Genomic DNA, 22,576 nt, shown 5'->3' with positions numbered 1-22,576 from the left:
GCTCCTGTCCCCTCAATTAGCTGTAGTGAAAAGCACTTGAGTAAATGACCTAAGCTGTAAGAAGAAAAGCCAGCACTAACACTCTATTGTCAATGAGCCCCAGTTTAGAGCAGCATGTGTACTTACTATTTCCCCAGAAGGGAAATGGATAGTCTGAGGTCCTTGTTTATCAATAAATTTGTTGACCAAGCGAATGTTTGCAAATGTCCCTCTGGCCATAACAGCATCATTCCCTCTGCGGGAGCCATACGAATTGAACTCTCGAGGAGTCAGACTATTAAAGGAAAAGAAGAATGGAAATGGTGTTGTTTTTAGACTAAAGCACTCTGGGCTTCAAAAAACAGAAGTAATGAACTGGTGTTTCTGAAGCAGGTATGTACAAAGTTCCCAGCTTGGCAATTAGCTAATACTTCTACTTTTGAGATGTTTGGAAGGAAAGGAAAAATAATTAAAACACAGTTACAGTTTGGTCATAAAAAGGAGCTTCCATAGTATTCTCAATCCTTGCCCTAGAGAACAGGATCTAGTAGTGATGCAAGGATATAATTCATATTAAGTCAGAAGATGCAACAATTCTTTTCTTAATAGTTGGTTACTGAAAATTCTCCTTGTTGTTTGTATTACTATAGCATCTAGGACAGACACAGAGCACTGTACTAAATACCTAAAAGGCAGCAAGGACCCCTGCTGAAAGTTAGAACTACAGAAGAAGAAGTTCATTTGAAAGCAGAGATATGAGAATGATGGGACACTGCAGCCTAACAAGTAAACAAAAAATGTGCCAGAATGTGACAGAAAATTAGGCTGTTTGCATTGGGCTACCTCCAAAGAGCAGCTATGACATACAACATCTGTTTCGTAATGTGTGTAGGACTATTCAGATTTTGAAGTGACCAATAGCAGGGGGTCAAAGAGCCCAGAGCAGTTAGTTTTCAGTATATCACACTGTTTTAATCCATTTTCTCTTCAAAATTATTAGGTCTAGTGGGTTGATTTTTTTTTTATGTCAGTGCTGTTCCTCGAAACACACTAAGGTTGTAAGAAGTGCTAAACCAGAGAATGAAAGCACTATATTATCTGTTAATACTGGACAGGTAAACTTGGTAAGTCCTAATCTTGTCTTAAGTTGAATCCCAAGTACTAAACTGACAGACTGGCCATAGGAAAAGACCAATATTTTACAGGATTTTGGACTACAGCCACAATGGATCTGCCAGTTTTTGCAGCTGAGCTGAAACCTAAACTTTGGGATGTTCTGTAGCTCCTAAGAGCCTTGATCTATGAAATAGTTGCACATGCTAGAAATGAATATAAACCCAATTTCTGGCACTAAGGACCATGGTCCTTTTGCTTTGATAGGGAGACATCCCGATTCCCTTATTTATGAATAGACGTACTGCAAAAATCAGCATGAAAATTATCTTCTTCCCCCTTCTCTATAAAAATGTCATCAGCTCTACAGTGCTAACAGATTCACACATGCTATTCAAGTTCTTACACCTGGTGACAACTGCTGAAGTAGCAGAAAGAGAAATGTTTTTCTTTCTTAATTTATGTGTTCTCTATATATGTATACCGTCAAGGTATACAAGGGCATGTGAACAGCAGAAGGTATGTGTGCCTGTAACACGGTATAGCAATTGTGGTTTGCTTCCTCTTCCCAATTCATAACAAGAACAAGAAGTAGTGCTTACCCTCTGCTGGTCAAATAACGGGCTGCAGGACTATTTCTGGCTATGTTCCCAGCTGGAGATATGTGGTCAGTTGTCACAGAATCCCCAAAACTCAACAGGACATAAGCACCTTCTATTGTTTTCGGGGTCTGAAGAGCCAAAGTCTAAGCCATCATAAACACAAACAAAATAATTATTATATGAAAAATAATTACCTTTCTTGAAAAGTGCAAATTGCAAAATAAAGTCTCCCTTCTTATATAGGTTAGGAGAAAGAAAAAAAACAACCCCATTAAAAATGTTTATGTTCTTGAACGAAACATGATGCCCTGGCTGTCTGTCAGCAGGTTCATGCATGAAGAAAACAGATGAGATAAGAAAACTAGCTGAGGCTTCCTGTGATACATGCATGAAAATCCAGGGTTCCTAAGCATTTGCATGCATTAAAATCTACATTTTCTTTTTAATACTGAAATAGCAATCTGAACACTGAACCATTTGGTGCAAAATGCAAACAGGCAAAACTGCATTTTGTTTCCCGTTCTTGTTCTTCACTTGCTCTGTGACCATTTAAAAGTATTTCAACTTAAAAGGTAAAGGGGACTTTTCGAAAGCCCTGAATTGACAGGGAATCCTTACAATTTTCAGATTCACTCACGCCTTTGTATTAAAAGGAACACAACATTGCAATTCTAACATCTAAGAACCAAAGCCTCGATAAGCTATGATGGATGCCCTCAGCCCCTTGTCTTTGCTTCACCTTTAAAATTAGTCAAGGTCACTACACACTTTGGCTTGATTCAAAGGGAAAGCATGTACGTACCAGACCATCAAAGAAAGGAGGAGACTTGATATAGGTAGACTTGGGATTCCAAGTATACAGTTTATCTGAAGGAGCATCTAAGGCATTCCAAGATTTGTTTACTGTCTGAAAAACAAAATACTCCCATTGACTTTAAGTTTTCAGAAACAACATAATAAGGAGCAATTTTCAGAACATGACTGTAAGAATTAATTAGTCAGAAGACATTTCTTTAAAAAATCTCATGTGAATATTTGCTAGAACAGAAGAACAGCAATAGAAGAAAAAGGCTCATTTCATTATCAAGACCGTCTTATTTAACACTTCAGAATAGCACAGTACATCAATCAAATTACTGCCCAGAGGATTAATTCACCTCTATTTTTTGGTAGACCTCCTTGAACATCCCAGGAATAACAAACTGACGCTCAACAGCCTGAATTTCGTTTCTTGTTGGCCAGATATCTTTCAGGAAAATCTTCTTCCCCGAAGCATTTATTCCTGTAGAAAATGGTATTGTCACGTTTGTTCCATAAATTTCCCATTAAGAAGAAAGAAAAGCTCATCATTGTGTCCTCTAGCTATGTGTTCCTTTTAACACTCACAAGACACACTTTATTTTACCTACAGGGGTTTGACAGAAAAGTGTGTCATAAACTTGATAATGCCTGTAAATTATTCTGTGACTTCCAATGGCGTTCTAGAATAATTTATAGACTCATTTTTGTAGGAAAGGATCTTTGAAGGTTGTCTAGCTCAAGGAAAGTCTACTAAATCAGGTTGCTTATAAAAGCTTATAAAAGCTAAGTCAGGTTACTATCACCCAGATATAACCAAAAACATGCCCCAGTGGAATGAGAATATTGCTCAGGCTTGGCTTCCTGCTTTCTCCATCCTACGGACTCCTTGTTGCTCTGTTTCTTAACAACTGCATGTTTTGTCTCCCAGAGGTACTTAGTACTTTGAAGCACTTCACTACAACAAATGTTTCTGAAGAGCTTAATTCCAAACAGTTTAGTTTATAAGCTGTCAAAACAAAGCATCCTGACACTGTCTTACCTAAAGGCTCTGTCTCAAAATCAATCCGGACGGTCCCTGCAATTGCATAGGCTATAACCAGTGGTGGGGAGGCCAGGTAGTTAGCACGGGTGTTGGGATGGACACGCCCTTCGAAATTCCTGTTGCCAGACAACACCCCCACTGCAACGAGGTCACCCTGTAAGAGAGAGTGTGAGACAAAGACAGCTGAGATGCTTGCAGAATTCACACACCCAGCAAGTCTGTAGAGCCTCACTGCACTGCAACAGCAATGACTGGACAGTTACAGATCCGTCTCCTTCCAGACTGTCACAAACCATTTCCCACAGAAAAGAGAATACACACTGAATTGACTTCACACAGATTTGAGAAGAGCCAGCGCACAGGATAACACTACTCAGAACAGCAGAGAACAGCCTACCTAGATAAGCTGCACAGGAAAAACTGCATACCTGTGTAATGGCCTCAACAACAGACTCTGGTAGGGGTCCACTATTGCCAATACATGTCATACAGCCATAGCCCACCACATCAAACCTAAAAAGAGCATAAAAATCATCAGTGAACAGAAAGATATTTTGGAGCAAGACATTTAACCCTTTAGCAGGTGGTTATGGTTAGTTTCGGAAGATGTACTGCTTTAACAAATTAATTGCTGCTGAAAACAGCATTTTTGAGGATGTCCTCTACTTTTATCACTGCAGTGACTGTCCATGCACAAAGAATGGAGCAAGAGGAACGACAATATAGTTTAATTTATACTATTTCAAAACAATTAGCCTTGAAAATAACCCATTTTTCCTGCTTAAGAACTTAAGTCTTCAAGAAGTTACAGCGGGCCTCCTTCATCATTGGTACAAAGCCAGCCAGCACAACAGCAATGCATTAACTCAGGCATAAGGTACCTGTGTTATCTTTTAAGCTGCACAGAGAAATAGTTATTTTATTGCGTTACTTGTTCACAGTGCTTTTAGTTAAGTAGCCATAGGACAACAGTAAGAAAAGCACTCCTACCCTAGTTGGGAAAGGTAACTCATAACTCCACTCTCCCGCAGATAGTAAGTGACGACCCCGCTTCCTGGGGACAGGCTGGTTTTAATGTACGGCTTCACCGTCAAACCAGCTTCAACAGCTTTCTTAGCAAGCAATCCTGAAAAATGCAAAGGATAGTTGCAATTTTCACTGGAAGCGAGACAGTTTGGTGAATCAGCAGATCAGGTTAAGAGAAGTACCATTAAATGACTGGGAACAGAAAAGGCAGCATTTCTAGCAATGAAATTGTACAGCAAGCCAATAGCACGAATTCCCTAATAATCAGCTAGAGTTCAAGAGCTCTGTTGAACTGTAGATCCAGACTGCAATTTCTGTTCCACTAGGTTGCTGGAAGTTGCATTAAACAAGATGCACTCACACTAGGGCAGCATGTAGACATTCAAAACTCAGAACGTTCTTTGTAAGACAAGTGTCTCACAAAAATGCAATGAAGAATTATTAAGTTCCCACTTACCGTGGTCTAGTAGGTGCTGAAATAACTGCTAACATAAGACTTGCTGCTCTCAGAAGCAGAAGTCTATGAGAGCACCAACTCTGGACCTTCACACAAATTAGCTATCTCACATTCTACAGCTTGTTGCAAGAGTGCTGATTTACCATTCCTGGATTTGTAACACACATAGAGATGCTTTAGTGGAGCATATTACTAGAAACACATTCATCCTAAATTCCTTCTTTTGAAACAAATTGTCCATTGATGAATGTTCAGAAAACTAGTCCACTCCAGCCCTTTTCCAGGATGAATATAAAAGCAGCAGATACGCAAACTATGCAAAACTTCACATTCCCATGCTGCATTTTCTCTCTCACACATTATATCCATTTAGATAAAGTATACATCAGTTCCACTTTGATCCAACATGATCTCCAACAGAAAGATGTCATCAAATTGTTTTGTCTTTGCCAGGTGTTTGGCAGCTCTGTTAGACGTGACCTGGAGACCTCTACTTTTAAGTGTTGTGTGAAATGGCCTACACACATGAATTTAAAGAAGCAGTCCCATTCCTGAAATTGCTGAGGCTCCTTAGGTACCAAATGAAATTGTGGAAACTGAAGCCCTTGGATATTTTTGAAAATGTGACCAGGAACAAGTGATCACCATAGGACCTGAGAGATTGACAGCCTGTCTGAAAGTGTTGGTTTCTGTCTTCTTGCTCATACCAGGTCTGAAAAGAAGGCAAAGTCAAACTCTCAAAACTGGCAAGGAAATGCCAGACCTTAAATTGCTTTGAGCAACCTTAATCCAACACCTTGTAAAGTTAGATTAGCCTTTCAAGGCTCCTACAGCATACATCACTATCCCCGCAGACACACAGCCCCTGCTTTAGTGCACGGGATATACAGCAGTAGTTTGAAACAACTACTTGTATCCTGGATTTTTTAGCTTGGTTACTTATTGTGGGAACACTGTATGTTTTATCTGCTTTCATTTCAAACTTCACCCTGAAAACTAAATTATCATGTTTCTTGTGGGTATCTTAGAGGTTCTCAACACTGTAGTTTACAAACAGTTGTCAGAGACTGACGGAATTACTTTTTCCTTCCTTGCCAATATCAAAAATTAAGTGCTGCTGTACAGAAAGGCAGCAAAGGAAAAAGTATCCACTAAATCTGAGCGCGAGATCATGAGGACTACATTCTTCAGGCTGCTGTGCATTTAGCAGTAGTGAATGCATTCAAAGTACCAACTTTCCATGTATCTGCAGAGCATTCTACACTTTAAACCCACAGAGCTATTAAGCCAAGCTGACTGAAAGATCAGCATGCCTGCTGTCTCAGAGAGAGTTAAAAATGCATGCCATTAACCTGGGAGCGAAATACTTGAGGAAACTATCCTAAACAGGGGGCACAACTGAGGGATACACCCTCTTAAAACTAAGGGAATGGGGCAGAGTAAAGACAGTCTGCCTGGAAAAAACCTACTTCTTGGTTCTTGGAAGAGAAAAATACAGCTCTCTGTCTGTGATCAGGATCAGAATGGACCTGAGGAAAGGAGTATGCTGATTTGGCTGTCCTGTCAAGGGCTAGTAAATTGGGAGACTTTGTTCAATTCTGTTCCTCTCAAAGGGGTAAGGAAACAAGCAGGTCTCTCCTCTGCTTCCCCTTCTGCCCCACGTCTTGGTTTATGATGGACTTTGTCCTTTTGCTAGAATTTAAAAGACCTGTTGTGCCTGGGAAGGGAGTGAATTGCTGGTACTGTAAAGTATCCAAAGATAGATGCTACCCTAAGAACAGGTGACAAATACCACATGGAAAAACCAAAAAACAAAGTGACAGTTGACAGAGGCTGTCGACAAGCCAAAAGCTTCCCAGCACTATACAGGAACAAGGAAAACAAATTACATGACTTCAACGAGGAAGGCTGGTCAAGGCCCTCTGGTCAAGGGCCTTTGTACTGCCCATTGCACATCCCTTCTGACCCTTGTAGGAAAAAAGTCTCCATCCCACAAACAGTCTGACTGACTAGTAAATCCTAATGCAGTGACAATCCTACAGTGACAGGTACCATCTATGTATATGTTTGCAGAGGAAAGAAATAAATATGCGAACATGTAGCCAAGCACCTGGGAAAGTGGGCCTAACTTGTCTAGGATATACTGACCTCTTTGAGCTGACACTCTTCATTCATATTTTGTTGCCAAAAGCACACACTAGGAATGAGAAATTTTCTGCACAGACTAGCCAGGTTAAAAATGAAAAACCTCCTTACTAGAAATTTAATACAACTAAGTCAGACTAACTCTTCTGTAGTGGGGCATACAAAGTCCACCTTCAACACTCTGTGGATGCAGTTAAGGTGTAAATGAAAAGGGTCTGAAAGATGGCCATCCCTGAGAATATAAACTTTCTCCTCTACTCACCCCTAACGCCCTCAGACTCTTGTTGCAACAACTATATAGGGCAACCTCTAGGTAAGTGTGTGTTTTGTACACTGCTGACAGATCACAGCACCCTCAGACTCAAACCCATAGACAGTTCTTCACTGTCCCTCTTCTTGCAGCTTTGACCTTCAACAGCCTCTTCTCAGCTCTATATAACAGCTTCTGTGCATTCAAAAAGTGTCAGAAGCATTGGTTTATTAAATTCCATCTTGCCCTATATAGAAGACAGCGCAGGAAAAACACATTTTCATCAACCTAGATTTCTAGCTACCATTTCCATAAGTCCTTCTGCTACCTTAGAAACTTTTAGCACTCCAAATGACAAAACCAGCACTGTTTTTGTGCTAGAATGTAGAATTACATCAGCATCGTCATTGTCTTTAGCCACAGAGCACACAGCCAGAGCCACAGAGAACCTACTGCACATCAGGCAAATAAACTTACCTGCACCCAACATAACTGAGGGGTTACTGGTGTTTGTACAGCTTGTAATGGCAGCAATCACTACTGAACCATGAGTAAGCTCGAAGTCACAGCCCTCAAAATTAAATTTGACTATGCTGTTGTGTCGGTCTGGGGCAATTTGGAATCCCTTGAATCCTTGCTGTAGGAGGAGAAAATAACCAAAAGGATGTGGTTAAACATAAATATTTTGACTAAAAAGTAGTATGAGCTTTTTTTTTCACCAATGAGAAGCATCTGTCAGTTACACCCATGCTTGTGCTTTTAGGTCTGTGTCTCTGGTCAACCAAAGTGGTGGACAAAAATAATTTTTCCGAAGTTTATCCTACTCTCTGCTTACTCCTAAAGGAGGCAACCTTCGAAGAAAAATTTGTGTTCTCTTCCTGCACGAATATATCCTTCTTCAGATTGCTCAGGTGGCTTCTTGCTTCTGTGTGTTCCACATTTCTGATCACATATAGTCTTAATACATAAGCTAGTCCTGAGATTTGAGCCATAACACATAAGAATTTTAAGCCATGATTATCAAACAGCTCAAACTGATGCCAGGAACTGATCTGAGAGGCAAAAGCCTAATGGTCAGGAAAAATAGAGCAAGAAGGCACTGTTCATGCCACGAAAAATATATTTAGAGATCTGAAAGCATAAGGTCATTTAATGGAATCTGGAAAATGTAAGAAAACAAGAACTATTGGGAATTGCTGTAGTTTAGGTTTCTTGAATTAAATCACTGGAGTTCTGTACTGCCTTTAAGAAGGATGGTTACTGTATAAGGTAAGGATTCAAACTGATTTAGAAAAGTGTCTGGCAAGATTAATTTAAAAATAAATGTTGCTCTTCCAATAACCACTTTTGACTGGATGATGCAGAGTGAAGACATTATTTTCTGTCTTTACCACCACCATCATAGAGTCACAGGGACATATGCAGTTTTGATCTGCTGAACAGATTCAATACTTAGTTCAAAACTACACTGTGGATCTCAGGGCATAACCTGCTTGGAAAGCTGGGTAGTTAAGCTTAGAGCTCAGAGCACTAGGTACTTTGTCTCCTCTATTAACAACTCTGCAGCACAGCTAGTTCAGAAATCTCTAGTGTATGTCTCAACCATGTTAGACATAAGGTCAGCAAGAACTACTACTTCAATAGGACATGAACACTATTATATAAGAGAAGCAAAACCCCAATTTTAAACTACTCATTGATGCTGTCATCTTTGAAACTGCATTCAAACATCCTCATTTTCCAACTTTTCAATAGGCATAATGCACAAGTTAACGCCAGAATGTAGTTCCTGAACACCAGACACCTTTTAGAAGCACGCATTTGTTTGTATGCTCAAATGTCCCCAGTCCCTACCTTGGCTCCCAGACAAGTCTCAAAGTCCTTCTTCATATCTGACACAGCAACTTTGTCCTGAGGTCTTTTTGGTCCACTGCAGCAAGGCACAACAGTATGGAGATCCAACTCAACAACCTATTCAAGTAAGACCAACAGAGAGTGGTTCAGCACTGCATGGTAAGTTGAAGCCAGTTAAGCTACAGGTATTCTTACCTCTGCTGTTGAACCGATGCTAAGTCTGCACATCTTTAAGTCTATTTGCAGAAATTATCACAGACACACAAGAAGGGAAAGATCAGAAGAAAAAGAACAGTTCTACTTTTAGACACTGCCACCTCACAGGTATGGCTATCAAAAGTACTACAGTTACTGAAGAACCTAATGTAACCAAAGCATCTAAGCAATAAAAATTAATTTTTTAATTCATCCTTTTTTTTACATGCTAGCAGCAGAGAAAACAATGATATAAAGAAATCCTGGTACTAACACAAACTAAAGCAGATTATTCATCTATTCCTCACCCACGTCCCAACCTTGCTTTTATAGTGCGCTGCATCTTTCCATATCTACTAAAGTTTTTGAATAATCATGCAAACCTAAATGCAAGGTACAAGATAAGATTTTACTGTAGAGAAAACCAGGAATATTCTTGAGTTTGCTGGACACAGGGTAAGATCTTGATTTTTCTTGCATAGAAAATTACTTGTGTGGTCTGCAGTTACCCCACAGAGCTTTTAAGTGTCCTGATTCACTAAGTAAAGTAACTTGCTGAACAGAACAAGGGTAAAACTGTAACAAGGCTTACACAGATAACATCCACATTATTTTCACAGGTACACTTGAGTCTGGACAGGACTTCTCAAAACTACTTGGAACAAATTGCGGAATCTGCACCAGCTTGAGGTCAGCTGAGAGCCATTCTATACCTATGCCCAAGTTTTCACAGCTGAAAAGCCAGCTGATTCCACTGGGCCTTAAGATAAGACAGCTCTGAAGACCAAACCAAAGGATAAGAGTCCCTTGACTATTTCTTACTTTCTGTGAAAAACACACAACTGTCACAACGAAATAGGACAGGGCATAAAGCAAGGAGTCAGAAGGCAGAGTAGTTTCTAACCTGCGTGAAGTCCGGATCCTGAGAGGAGTTCTTGAAATCTCTTAGCATTCCCACAGCCTCAAGATACTTTTTTGTGCACATAACCTTCTCTTTGTCACGGCCTAAGATGAAAGCCAGATATAGCAAAAACAAAATGCAAATGTAACAGAGGAACTACCATCTGACAGAACAAGAAAAAATGCATAACAAGCTATTTCACTGTTCACACTGTACATAGGCTCTTTCAAAAAATATTAGAGATTCACTGAAAACAAAGCAACTGAGCAGACTTAGTGACTTTTGCAGAACAAAATCGTAGGTTCCTACTTCTGTCATCTGGCCAAGCCAGGTTCAGGCAGGGCTAAGCAGGCATTTAGCTGCCAAACAGTCTAACACCCAGCTCTTTCTAAACATGGAGCAAGACACAGCCTCAATAAGGAAGTATGAATAAAAAATGAACTGAAGCTCAAAAGGCTCCACCTGATTCAATCCCACTGCTGACTACACCACATAGACCTAGAGGCCTGCTTTCAAATACGCCTTTTACTTGTGGTCTCTTCTCACACTCACCAGTCTGTATCAGGTACCCAATGCTAATATCATCCACTGGGAAATAGGCAGCTGTTGCTCCATACTCTGGACACATATTGGCAATGGTGGCTCGGTCAGCAATTGACAGCTGGGCTACACCAGGGCCAAAAAACTCCACGAATTTACCCACGACTCCAACTTGGCGAAGGTGCTGTTATAAAAATACAGTGCCTGTCATTGTTATGTGTCAAACAAGCTGAGCATGTCTGTTATGAAATTCAACTTTCTACTTCAGAGCAACCTCTTATGAAGGTTTCTATAGCCATTTGAAACCAGGAAGCTTTTGGTAAACTAAATTATGAAGATGAGAACACAGAGGTGTAAAGTTCCAATAATAAGGTACAACATCAGGATGCATTCCTTCTAAAATTTGCTCCTCCTCTCATTTAAACTAGACTCTATCTTACAACAACTGTATTTTTGTCAATATCATGTTCTAAGAAGAGAACAACTGTGTGGGGAATGTTCAGTCAGCAAACCCAGGAAGATGAGGAAACGGGGAGAACCAACTGCACAAGTACAAGAACTGAATTGAACACATACACATCTGGATGAAATAATAAAAAAATGTTGGTTTTCCCCATTTGGAGGTCTCTCTAGAGACAGCATCCCATGATGAACTTGTGTACCAGATTTCTGACCTCCTACATCAGTGCTGACCCAGTAATACTCTTAATTCAATGACAATGCAGAGAGTGAATAAACATATTATGAACATATGACAAGTCAAACACCTGCACATCAAAGAAGTCAGACTTGCAGTGCTTATTGTCTGTTTTGTGGGGAGTTTACATTGCCTTATTTTAAGTGGGGACTTCAAAAACTAGTCAAGTTGTTTCTTTTGAGGCAGAGGAGAAAGCACTGTTGTTCAAAAACATTACTGAATTCCAAAATATTCCAACATATATTTTGTTGTGCTTCTGGAAAACAGATTTGCCTAGTGAATTGTCCTCTCACAGCTGATTCCAACCCACACAGAGTGACAGAGCTTTAAAAAAGTCCAAAATTACTACATGGAAGCACACATAAGGTTCCTAAGCCTGCAGTACAGTGGCTCTGTCCTACAGAGCATGCGTAGCTCTTAGCAGTAATAAAAAAACATCAAACCTTGGTATTTTACCTTGGTAATGGTGAGCACAATGTCAGTGGATGTTACCAGTGGCTGAGGGTTTCCTACCAGCTTATAGCCAACCACCTCAGGAAGCACCATGCTGATCGGCTGCCCCAACATCACTGCTTCTGCTTCAATGCCACCCACACCTGTATGCAACAGGAGTATACAATGCAACTATTCAGAAAGATAGTAATGTGTCAAAGATAAACACATGACATCAGTTGCTTGATGAGTATTCTATTTAAGGTGAAAAGAGGAGAAAAAGCAGACAGCCTTAGTCTTCTGCTAAGGGGCAGTCCTCATCTTGCTCCAGTTTCTGCAAGGTTGGGCATTAAAATTTCTTTTTGTTTCATACTTTCATCCTTATTCCCAAGTCATTAAATAGGATATTAGGTAAATCTAAGTAACTTACTCTAGGATGATTCGCTTTTATAATAGCAGATGTAAAAGTTTTATTTAATGTTTTAGTGTGCAATGCACTAACCATGAACCACTGACATGGCACTGAACATGATGTGCTGTGAGTGAAATGTATGCAGACCATGAATAATGGTCACCAAACAAAAACTCAAAAGTTATTTGGAAGGAAAGGAAGATTACTAGAGAATATTAACAGAAAAGCTACTTGTTAAGACAGAAATATCTTCCCTTATGTTTATTAAGTTTCAACAGGGTTTGGCCATGTGCAGGTGGGAACCTTTGTGTAAGCATACCTTCACTATTAGAGGAATGTAATTCAAGCTACTACTTAATTTTGCTAATTTAATCAAGATGTCATAGTCATATGCAATCTAATAAACCCATATTTACTAGCAATTTTGCATTAAGCAGATATATAACTTTTTCGCCCATACAAATTCCCTCTTACGTTTATCTTTTACTGTCAAACCTTCTACCTTTTGTTTAGCTTAATTAATACTGAGCTAGAACAAACTGCCTGTAATAGTTGCTTATGTATGCCAAACCACTACTCCAATCCTTTTTCCCACTTAATCTAAGAATGGTTCTGAAAAATAATTTCCAATTTATTTTATGCAAAATAATATACCTATGTTAATATAAAAGATAATTCTTTAACAGATCAAATCATGTGACTCCTTTCACTAGGTGTTGAATCTTTTTTAAACAGTCAAGTTAGTAAACATGACTGACAGGCTACCACAGGCAAGCATGAAGCAAGTTCACTATTACCAGCCACTAGAAAGAAATGTTGCACTTTAGGTTCATATGGTATAGACTATGCCCAGCATTACTTTTCAAATTCTGGAGAAAAATGAGGTTGAGAGTCACACTCTTCCAAGCAGCTATTGGTGCTGCAACATCATCTAAATTATGTCTCTGTGTATGGTGCAATCAAATACAGCATAAGAGATGTGTCGAATCCCAAAGCTCTCATGCTTTAAATAAATTGAACTTGTTTACATTTGTATTCTTAGCCCGCAGGAACTCTTTCACCCTTGATAGAAAGTCTCAATCAATCAATATTGCTACAATAGTATAGGTGGGATATTAAAAACACTAAGTCCCATCATATCATGTGGTACTCAGAACTTCACAAGCACATTTGTGTACAAATGCTAGCAAATGCTCTTGAAAAACACAATGTGTTCTGTATTTGTACAACAGCTGTTTCAAAAAGCTCCTATCACCATATCACAGGAAAATAAAATCTCAACTGATGTTTTTGCTACCATGTGGGATGACTGCAAATACTTTCATTCCATAGGTACTCATCTATTCAATAATTCAAGCACTGCAGTTCACCACTACGAGCCAAACAAATTATTTATATTTACTTCTGTAACAAGTATTCTGTAGAGTACTGGTATGAGAACATACTTCACAGTCCTGTTTTTCACAATGTCCTCTCTGGCCATATTTAACTCTCTCAGATTCAATTTTCAGCACCTTCAATCTAGGGGATTAATATTTGCAGTACTTTTTTTGATACATCAACACTTTGAAAGTAGCCAAGTGACTAAGAAACAATTGGATGGTCAATGATGCTTCCATCCCCTTCCTTTATTTAATATTTTCCTTATCTACTTCCTTGTGATTTAAATGCAGAATAGAAAAAAATATGTAAAAAACCCAAACACAAACCCAAGAACACATGTAGCAGAAATCATCTGAGGCTGTTACCAGAACAGGGAGCTTACTTAAAAAGTCTTAAATAACTGTAAGAGACCTTATCAGGTTACTTGCATTGGAGGTTAGTAACTTTTCTTCATAGCTGCCCATATAGTGCTGTGTTTTAGATTTACGACCACACCAGTGTTGACAACACACCAAAGTTTTAGGTATTGCTAAGCAATGCTAACACAGTCTCAATATATTTTGCTTCTCATTCTGCCCCTTAACAAGTAGGTGGGCAAGATATTGGGAGGGCAAGACAGTGGGGGGGGCCAGAGCCAGGACACCTGACCCAAACTGAACAACGAGATACTCCATGCCATAAAACATCATGCCAAGTATAAAACCTGGGAGGTGAGGCATGGGGACAATTTTTCCAAAGAACCCACTGCCCAGGGACTAGCTGGGCTTTGGTGTGCTGATGGGAGGTGGTGACTGACTATCCTTGCATCACTTCTTTCATTTCCTTTCCCTACACTCACTTCTCTCTTCCCTTGAATTGTCTTTGCCTCCACCCACCAGTTTTATCTTGCATTTGCCCTTCCAGTTCTCTCCCCCCATTTGCTAACAGGAGGAGTGAGGGAGTGATTGGGGGCTAACCTGCCAGCCAGAGTCAACTCACCAGAGCCCTAAACACAGCTTATTCAGCTCAGAGATATTCACAATACACTTCTGCACATACCCCAACCAAGCACTCCCAAGCCATCTATCATGGTGGTGTGTGAGTCAGTGCCCACCACACTGTCTGGATAGTAGTAGCCATCCTGATCCATCACCACTCTAGCCAAGTACTCCAAGTTCACTTGGTGGATGATCCCAGAGCCTGGCGGAATAATCCTCAAGTTTTTAAAAGCCCGAGAGCCCCACTGAAACAAAAGAAACAGGAGTCAAAAATTTTCAGTGCACATGAGCACTGGAGGAACTTCCATTCACTGTACTTTTTCCCACACAAATAAGATTTTTTTTTTCCAGTACCTTTAAGAATTCAAATCTTTCTTTGTTCCTTTCAAATTCCAGGTCCTGATTTTTTTGCAAGCTGTCTGATCTGCAAGTGAAAATAATCAGCTGTCAGAATCAAAAGTATCCAACTGAAATTTATGTCTGGTCAGATATACCCAAATGCTGAAAGAAAAGAAGATTTATTAGCTAATGTGAATGCTGACCAATCACATCTGTTAAATATCACTGCAGGCAACCAATCAAAAGAATTTAAGAAATCTTAAGAGTTAATACCTGAACTCTGCTTGAAATGGGAGTGCTAATCTGCATATTACATATGTGGCAGGCCTAAAACTTGTAGCTTGAGAAAAGCAACACTATATGTTAGAGAAATATGAATTTTCCAACACCTAAATCAGAAGTAATCAGCAAGGCAGTAAAGGAAACAAACACAACTGCCCTGCAACTTCTGTTAAAAAAGGTTATCACTATGATATGGTGCTGCCTGAAGCCTCCTTATTCCAAAGCAGACAGAGTTAACAAACTTTTCACTTGAAAAAGTGAAAAGCTGCCTAACTTACATCTGCAGAGTTTGAAAGAATTGAAGCATAGAGCTAGCCAATGTTCTCTCATTTATATAAATGAGTCTAATACAAATAAAATGAGGCTGTGACAAAAAACAGTGATTAGCAAAAAATTATCTATATTAAGTCCTGGATACTGCTGATAACATAAAATGAATTTTATTAAAATAATATAGAAAAAGAATCATAATAGTTGATTTTGTCCCATGGTAAAGACATAATCATATCTTGTTCACAAAGAAATACGCTGTTTCCCAAATATCTTAAAAAAACAGAGTAATGCAAATTAAAAAGAAAAAAGGTTAGGTTTCCAGTTTAATATATTAGTGCTAGAACATCCATTAGCCCAGAGATCAGTCTTCAGGTGCTTATCTCTCATTTTGCATCTGTTTCTAAACTCCTTAGTGTTAAGATTAAGGAGCAGCATCTCTAGAAAAAATGTCAATGGCAGTTGATTTTTGACTGTTACGTAAGTCAAAATTTTTTGGTTTTTTTCTCCCCTGTCAACTACGAAACGGCAACCATGAGAATTTCTATCTTTACTAGTCTACACTTTAAAAAAGTATGAAAAAACCTATATTTGAAAACTTAAAACATTCTTCTGAGCAGCAGGCTTTGCAGTACGTTTCTGCTCAGAAGTTCAGTAAGTTTATTTTAAATAAACCTCTAAATACTGGCACTGAGAAAGAGTTCTTATGTTCTTTAATTTTCACCTCCCCAGAATTTTCTTCTTTGCAATGCTATTACTTAAGTGGCCAGTTTCAAAACTCCTTCCTATGTAGGACAATAAATACAGTGTATTTTAGCAAGAAGGTAACTGCAGACAAAAAAGTTGGAAGGAAACCATCATAAAACATGTAATTGCCAGATTTGTTTGGAAGATCAGTTCAGTAGGCCCACATTTATGTACCTCGGAGTGTAGAAGGTCCTCCATGCAGAGGTCTTGTGGGTCTAGTGACTGCTAGTGAGTGTTTGTCTCTTTGTGGCATGCGGAGGACTGAACAGCGTTATGTTCCTGCCCTGTGCTTATAGGAGACATGATAAGCAGTAGCTCAAGCTCTTCTGCTTGGAAGCACTGAAGCAGCAAGCAGCACCTCAGTGCTGGGCCTACGCTACCTCAGGTCTATTCTTAGAGAAGTAAGGAAGAAAGGAGACATTCGTGTTTGTCCTTTCCAAAAAGCCCTATGGGGTCAAAAAAGTATATGTGGGAAAAAAGCTATCACTGAGCAACCACTAATAATGCAGTATTATTATGGAAAATTACAATCATCACAGGTCTGGGCTGAGCCTGTTTCTGTTAACATTCTAGTTTCCATTAGTCCAGGCTTGTACTGCTAAGAGATGTGCCACACAAAAAAGAAAATTCGCCCCTCTAAATCACAGCAACTGATACAACAATCTAACTTAAATACTTCTTAAAGTCTAAGATGTTATAGTACAAATGCTAAGAATATCACCAGTGGAACTACCTTGATGATCAGTAAGTTTTATTTACAACCACTAAGAAGTAAAGAGTAATTTTGTATCCTTACTGCCTGTTAAAATCAACCTGGATGGAGTGATCTATCACTAGATCAGCAGGACAGATAGGATTGATTTTTTCAGGGTCCCCACCAAGTTTCTTCACAGCATCACGCATCGCAGCAAAGTCAACCACAGCAGGCACCCCGCTGAAACAGAGAATAAATAAGCATGGTGAAACAATTTGGAAAAGAGGGGAAAAAAAAAAACCAAACCAAATACAACTGAGATCCAGGAGATGCAGAACAGACACCTACTGTCACATGCAAAGCAAACCACAGCCATATCCTCAGTCTTGGGATCATTTCTCTGTGGAAGGGACCCTTAGGAAGACAAAGTCAGAAGAGTAAAAGGGACAGGACTGTACCTATATCCTGAGGACCGCAAAAATAAAAAGCTAAACTCAAAATTCATCAAGTAACAGAAGCAGTTCTACATGCTTGGCTGAGAATTTGGAAATTTGTTCCTAGACAGCATTCGTTGAACTGGTTTCTCTTCTTTTGCTCTGTTCCCCTCTCTCCTCCCCAGTTTAAAAAAGAAGAGGGGAGAGGGAAAACAACAATGTTATTTCTGTGATTCTTTGCTATGTTTATTTAGTTGATTTTAAGGCAAGAGTCATTTCTTCCAAGTTTTGCAAGGCACGGGAGAACCTTCTCTGTAACCAGAGCTGTTTGGTACGTTCCACCCTTCAGGTGAAACTGGCAGAGCAGGGCATGAGATTTCCTAAGTTACAAAGGACTTGACCGCAAAACACCTTCACAGAATAACTGTATTTTCAGAAGTGGATTTAACTGTCCTGGCAGATCACTGGAAAACACAAAGGCAGAAATAAGGTGCACCATGCATTCCTACTAACAAATTCCTGTACTTATGACTGACAGAAGACCTTATATCACAAATGGCACTCAAACAGCATATTCTCAGGCTACAGGCCAACATTCATATTTCCACCTTCTCACATATCTTGTAACCATCCTTGAACTCCAAATAACTCAGAAAAAGGTTAACAGACCTTTTCGTCTATGTTTGTATGTTTCACTCAACCAAAATGATTTTTAAATCCCTAAATTAAGCCTGCCTTCCTTCCTAAGTGAGGTCAGTAAACTGTACAAAAGGTCAAAGTAATGCACCTGGGAGCCTCTCATTCATCCTCCATTTGCAATGCATGTTTATTCATAAGCAAATAAGGAATGAATAACCAGAACTTCTGGCCTTTCAACACCTGACTTACCTAAGAGATCACACACATTTCAATATTTATTTTAATGAAGCTTCTGATGCTTTGCAGCTTCTCACATTGTCTGCTTCTACTTAGGTATATTTTACCATGGTACTGTCAATCAACTTGGGAAACCCTCTTACATATCTGCCTATCTGATTTTGCTGGCTGCTGAGATGAAAAGAGTTCTCTAATGTGCACTCAAGGATCTGGCATCAGTCAGTAACCCACTGAAAACACTACATTTCTGCAAGGGCAGCCCAAAGCAGTAAGAGTTTATGTTTTCAACTCTGACTATAAGGAAGCTATTACCATTTGAGCATACATCAGAAACAATGCAACAAGAACAGTAAAATCTTTGTAATTCCCACAGAATTTTACCTTGAAAATCCTGAATATTTACAAAAAATAAACAGCAAAAAGGGTCCACATTATCTAACCTTAACACAATTAACTGATGTTGTTCAGCAATGTGAAGCAGTTTGACATCTCAGGATATGCATACTACAAGGAAAATAGCAAATATTATGTAATGCTACCTAGGGGAATTTGGGGGAGGGCAGGGGTGGGAGGGAAGCAGTGGAAGAGTTATTTTGCCAGCTTATGAATGTGATACAACTGAAATGGAACAGACACAGCATCCATCTCCAGTATTTAGAAGAACTCAGAATAATTACAGAATGATCCAAACAGGGAAATTAGATAATTCTAAACGAGGACAACTTCAATGTAATTGTATGGCTTTTGGAAAGTTGCCAAAGCTGCCTTATTCAAAAGATTCCTCAGAGGCCTGTCCAAGAGCTCATTTTTCAGGAATGCAGCTGCCCTGCAGACTTCTAGGCAAATTTTTAAAACTCAGTAGGAGAGCAGTAACAGAGGAAACAATGTTTACTTGAAAGTTCAGCTTTCTATGTTCTCCAGCTTTTCAAAGTGTTAACAACAGCCAGCAGGTGAAAAATAGCTAGGAAATCAGCACTTCTTTCAGTTGAGGTTTAGCCCATTTTTCCTAATGTCTTTAGGAGCTGAGTGGTCTCTAGCACTTGGATAACCCTTACAAAAATGCCAAACAGAAGGTATGACAGCTAAGACCCTTTACTTTTGAGAAAGAAAATCAACTGGCAGCATAGCAGCACAGGGCTTACCATGGATGAACTAAACTGTTCTATAAAGACAGAAGATGAAGGTAACAAAGAACAGTCAACTTGCAAGTCAAACGCCGTATTAAAAATAGTTAGAAGTTATTGTTCAACCTGAAAATTGACTTTCCACATTTACCAGGGACTATTACATGATTATTACTGACACATGGGGGCTAAACACATTGCAATAACAAGTCTCAGTTTGCATTTCTGGGAAAAACAGACATTCATTTTTTTAATAGCAGAGAAGTCTATAAAAATGTATTTGAAATAATACTGACTTGGAAGAGAAAGTAATGATGAGGGTTATAAATGAGAACTGAAAAGGGTAGAAAATTGAAAGCAAGAGATCCTGGGGAACCAAAAACAAACAAAAAACCAACCAACCAAAAACACACATAAAAAAATACAATACTCCCCTCCCCTTCAAAGAACAAAACCTCTAAACTTTGGATTGCCTCATTTGGATGCAATCCAAATGCATTTGGATGCAATCCATCACATTTTCTTCCCCTCTGTTTTGAAGTTATGTAAAGATATTTATTTCTACATCCCAGAAGAGTTTCACTCAATGCTTTTACCCTGAGTGTCTGCCTCTTCAAATGTTGTCTGTAGCATGACATCAAGGAAACTTGAAAAAAGCTTTTCCAAATGTCTCACTGTTATTGTTTCCCTCAGCTCACCCCTCCACCCCAAGCTGAGCATTGCCACACTCTCAAAAGCCCCCCTTCCGAGCTTTGGAGAGCATCAAACTCACGTGAAGTCCTGCAGAATAACTCTTGCAGGCTTAAATGGCACTTCAACATTCTTGTGTTGCATCTCTTTCCAGTTGAGAATATTCTCAACATCTCCCTTCTTCACTAGGAACTCATCACAGTTACGGATTGCTGCTTCCAAGAGGACTCGAATAGAAAATGGCAGGCGTGCTGCATGGGAAAGAGGCAAGAAACAGATTCAGTTTTACCTTAAGGCATATTGTCAGCAAGTGCAAAGTTCCATGCCTGGGGCAGACAGTTCCTCAAGTGCTCACCCCATATTCTCACAAGGCTTTATCCCAAATTATCAAACCCCCTTTTCTAGCCTCTGGCTTTGTCAGGAGGTCGGTACTAACTGACCTCTTCCCCTCAATTCTTTGAGGAGATTTATCATCTCAGCTCCTGTGAGACCATAGACATCTTTGCTGAAAGGAGTTTTCCACAGCTTTTCCACCCTCCACAGCAACGCTACTCGGAAAACATGCTGTGCTCACCTTGTTTTTCTGAAGTTTCCTCTCATTCTTGCCACTGAACACAGACATATAAATGCACTAAAAAAACATAATTTTCTACCAGACATGTTGGAAAGCACAGCTTTAGTGGTCTATGCAGTCTCTTCTTCTCAAGAGATGGAAAATGAAACTGAACGGAAGTTAGACTGTGCATCTGTTAATCTATTTCAGATTAGAAATATTTGTAGAAGATGACACAAAACACTATTGGAGTAGTACTGACAGCCTTACTACAAGCAATGGATGTGAATTAAAAAAACACAAGTTACTCAAGACTTGCTCCCCTGGTCCACTATAAGAATAGATGTTTGATTGCCTCTCAGAATATTTATATTTCAAAATCTCTTGAGAAGTTTGTCCCAGATTTCTACACAGGGGCCCCAAGACATAAAAGTCACTTAATCACAGTGAGACCTCACTACTGATATTATTAAAAAAAAAAAAACAACCAACCAACTGCTATTCAGAATACAGTATTTCAGAATAATTTCAGTTGCTTTTGTTGTTGTTTTTTGTTTTGTTTTGGGAGTATTTGTTTGTTTGGGTTTTTGGCAGGTTATTGTTGCTGTTGTTGGTTTGGGTTTTTTCCAAAATATTCTCCTGCCCTTCCCTGCCCCATTCTTCTGTTGCTAAGCTATTCCATTTTTCTGCTGGGTAGTGAGAATTGCATCTTTTTTTCTTTAAAGAATCTGGATTTTATCACTCTTGCAGTCCCTAAATGGATCAACTGGTAATGCCATACGTGTATTTGTCTACTTCTTAAGACTCATCTCTGCTTTTCACACACCAAGTCTGACATAATTGATTTCTCGCTTACACACTATCTTAGCCTGTAATGGATATTTGTTGCTGACATTGAGAGAAAATGTTCAGCCTGTTGCTTCCTAATTTTTCCTTAATCACCTGTTTCCTTTTTGAAAGACCAAAACCACGCAACATAGACAGCTCTAAGCTATAGGTACCCCCTTTCTAACTCAGTGGCACAGACTGTAAAATTTTTACCAGTGCCACATGAAAGATTTGTGAAGTGTCAGAGGAACTAAAGAAAAAGCCTCCTCAGAAAGGATTCTCTAACCACCCCTGTTTTTAAAGCTGAATTATCTTTCTGAATGATTCAGTCATGTCAGTGTTAGATCCTTTCCAGCCTTTCATGGTAGCTTAGTAGTATATTAGAAAACTTGTGCTCTTAGTTTTGCCAAGCCCTCCTTATCCACTCAGGAAAAAACAAGACTGCTGTGTGCACAGTATCTTGACAAAATATTACTGCGATCTTGCCAATATTTTTGTAGTTCTAAATTTACAGAAGTAAACTTTGCTCAGATTTTGTTTCAAAAAAACCATCTTTTGAATTCATAGTTCTCTTCAGAGACCAAATATCATCTAATGTGGCAATATCTGTTCCAGTTCTGTTCAATGTAAACAAATGTTTTCCTTATGTTGTCAACGTACCATATCTTGCATCTCCTAATTTGCTCAGATTAAAGAACTTCTTCAAAGGCTGTTTTGGGTCCAGTGGTTCCACAATCTGTACGAATGGGTTGCTCATGGTTGTTCAAGACCCTTAGTATCCCTAAACAAATGACAAATCAAAGACATTTTCATGACATGTGTCCTGCATACAAAGTACACATCCCACAGTCCACAATGTATCTGTTTCAACTTTCAAAAAGGCAAAAAGGTACAAAAAGACAATAAGGTACAAAAAGACAATAAGGTACAAAA

At 39.2% G+C, this 22,576-nt stretch overlaps 1 protein-coding gene across 2 annotated transcripts in view; it reads right to left on the bottom strand.

Moving 5' to 3' along the window:
- The window catches only part of ACO1 (aconitase 1), a 36,994-nt gene that overhangs the window by 3,351 nt on the left and 11,067 nt on the right, over positions 1 to 22,576 (bottom strand). For both annotated transcript variants that reach the window (XM_027670295.1, XM_027670296.1), the window contains exons 2-18: positions 22,304 to 22,424; positions 20,345 to 20,513; positions 17,241 to 17,378; positions 15,161 to 15,230; positions 14,868 to 15,051; positions 12,059 to 12,198; positions 10,918 to 11,089; positions 10,369 to 10,469; positions 9,270 to 9,386; positions 7,893 to 8,052; positions 4,528 to 4,663; positions 3,966 to 4,050; positions 3,535 to 3,691; positions 2,852 to 2,976; positions 2,497 to 2,601; positions 1,695 to 1,837; positions 127 to 274 (exon numbers count right to left, since the gene is read on the bottom strand). In XM_027670295.1, the coding sequence (XP_027526096.1) occupies positions 127 to 274; positions 1,695 to 1,837; positions 2,497 to 2,601; positions 2,852 to 2,976; positions 3,535 to 3,691; positions 3,966 to 4,050; positions 4,528 to 4,663; positions 7,893 to 8,052; positions 9,270 to 9,386; positions 10,369 to 10,469; positions 10,918 to 11,089; positions 12,059 to 12,198; positions 14,868 to 15,051; positions 15,161 to 15,230; positions 17,241 to 17,378; positions 20,345 to 20,513; positions 22,304 to 22,400 (2,247 nt within the window). In that variant the 5' untranslated portion in view covers positions 22,401 to 22,424. The remainder of the gene's footprint in view (positions 1 to 126; positions 275 to 1,694; positions 1,838 to 2,496; positions 2,602 to 2,851; positions 2,977 to 3,534; positions 3,692 to 3,965; positions 4,051 to 4,527; positions 4,664 to 7,892; positions 8,053 to 9,269; positions 9,387 to 10,368; positions 10,470 to 10,917; positions 11,090 to 12,058; positions 12,199 to 14,867; positions 15,052 to 15,160; positions 15,231 to 17,240; positions 17,379 to 20,344; positions 20,514 to 22,303; positions 22,425 to 22,576) is intronic.

The sequence above is a fragment of the Neopelma chrysocephalum genome, unplaced genomic scaffold (genome assembly GCF_003984885.1).
Source record: "Neopelma chrysocephalum unplaced genomic scaffold, ASM398488v2 Primary Assembly neopelma1_96821, whole genome shotgun sequence".
Taxonomy (NCBI): Eukaryota; Metazoa; Chordata; class Aves; order Passeriformes; family Pipridae; genus Neopelma; species Neopelma chrysocephalum.
Note: the sequence above shows the minus strand (reverse complement) of the source record. Positions and strands in the feature narration are given on the sequence as shown.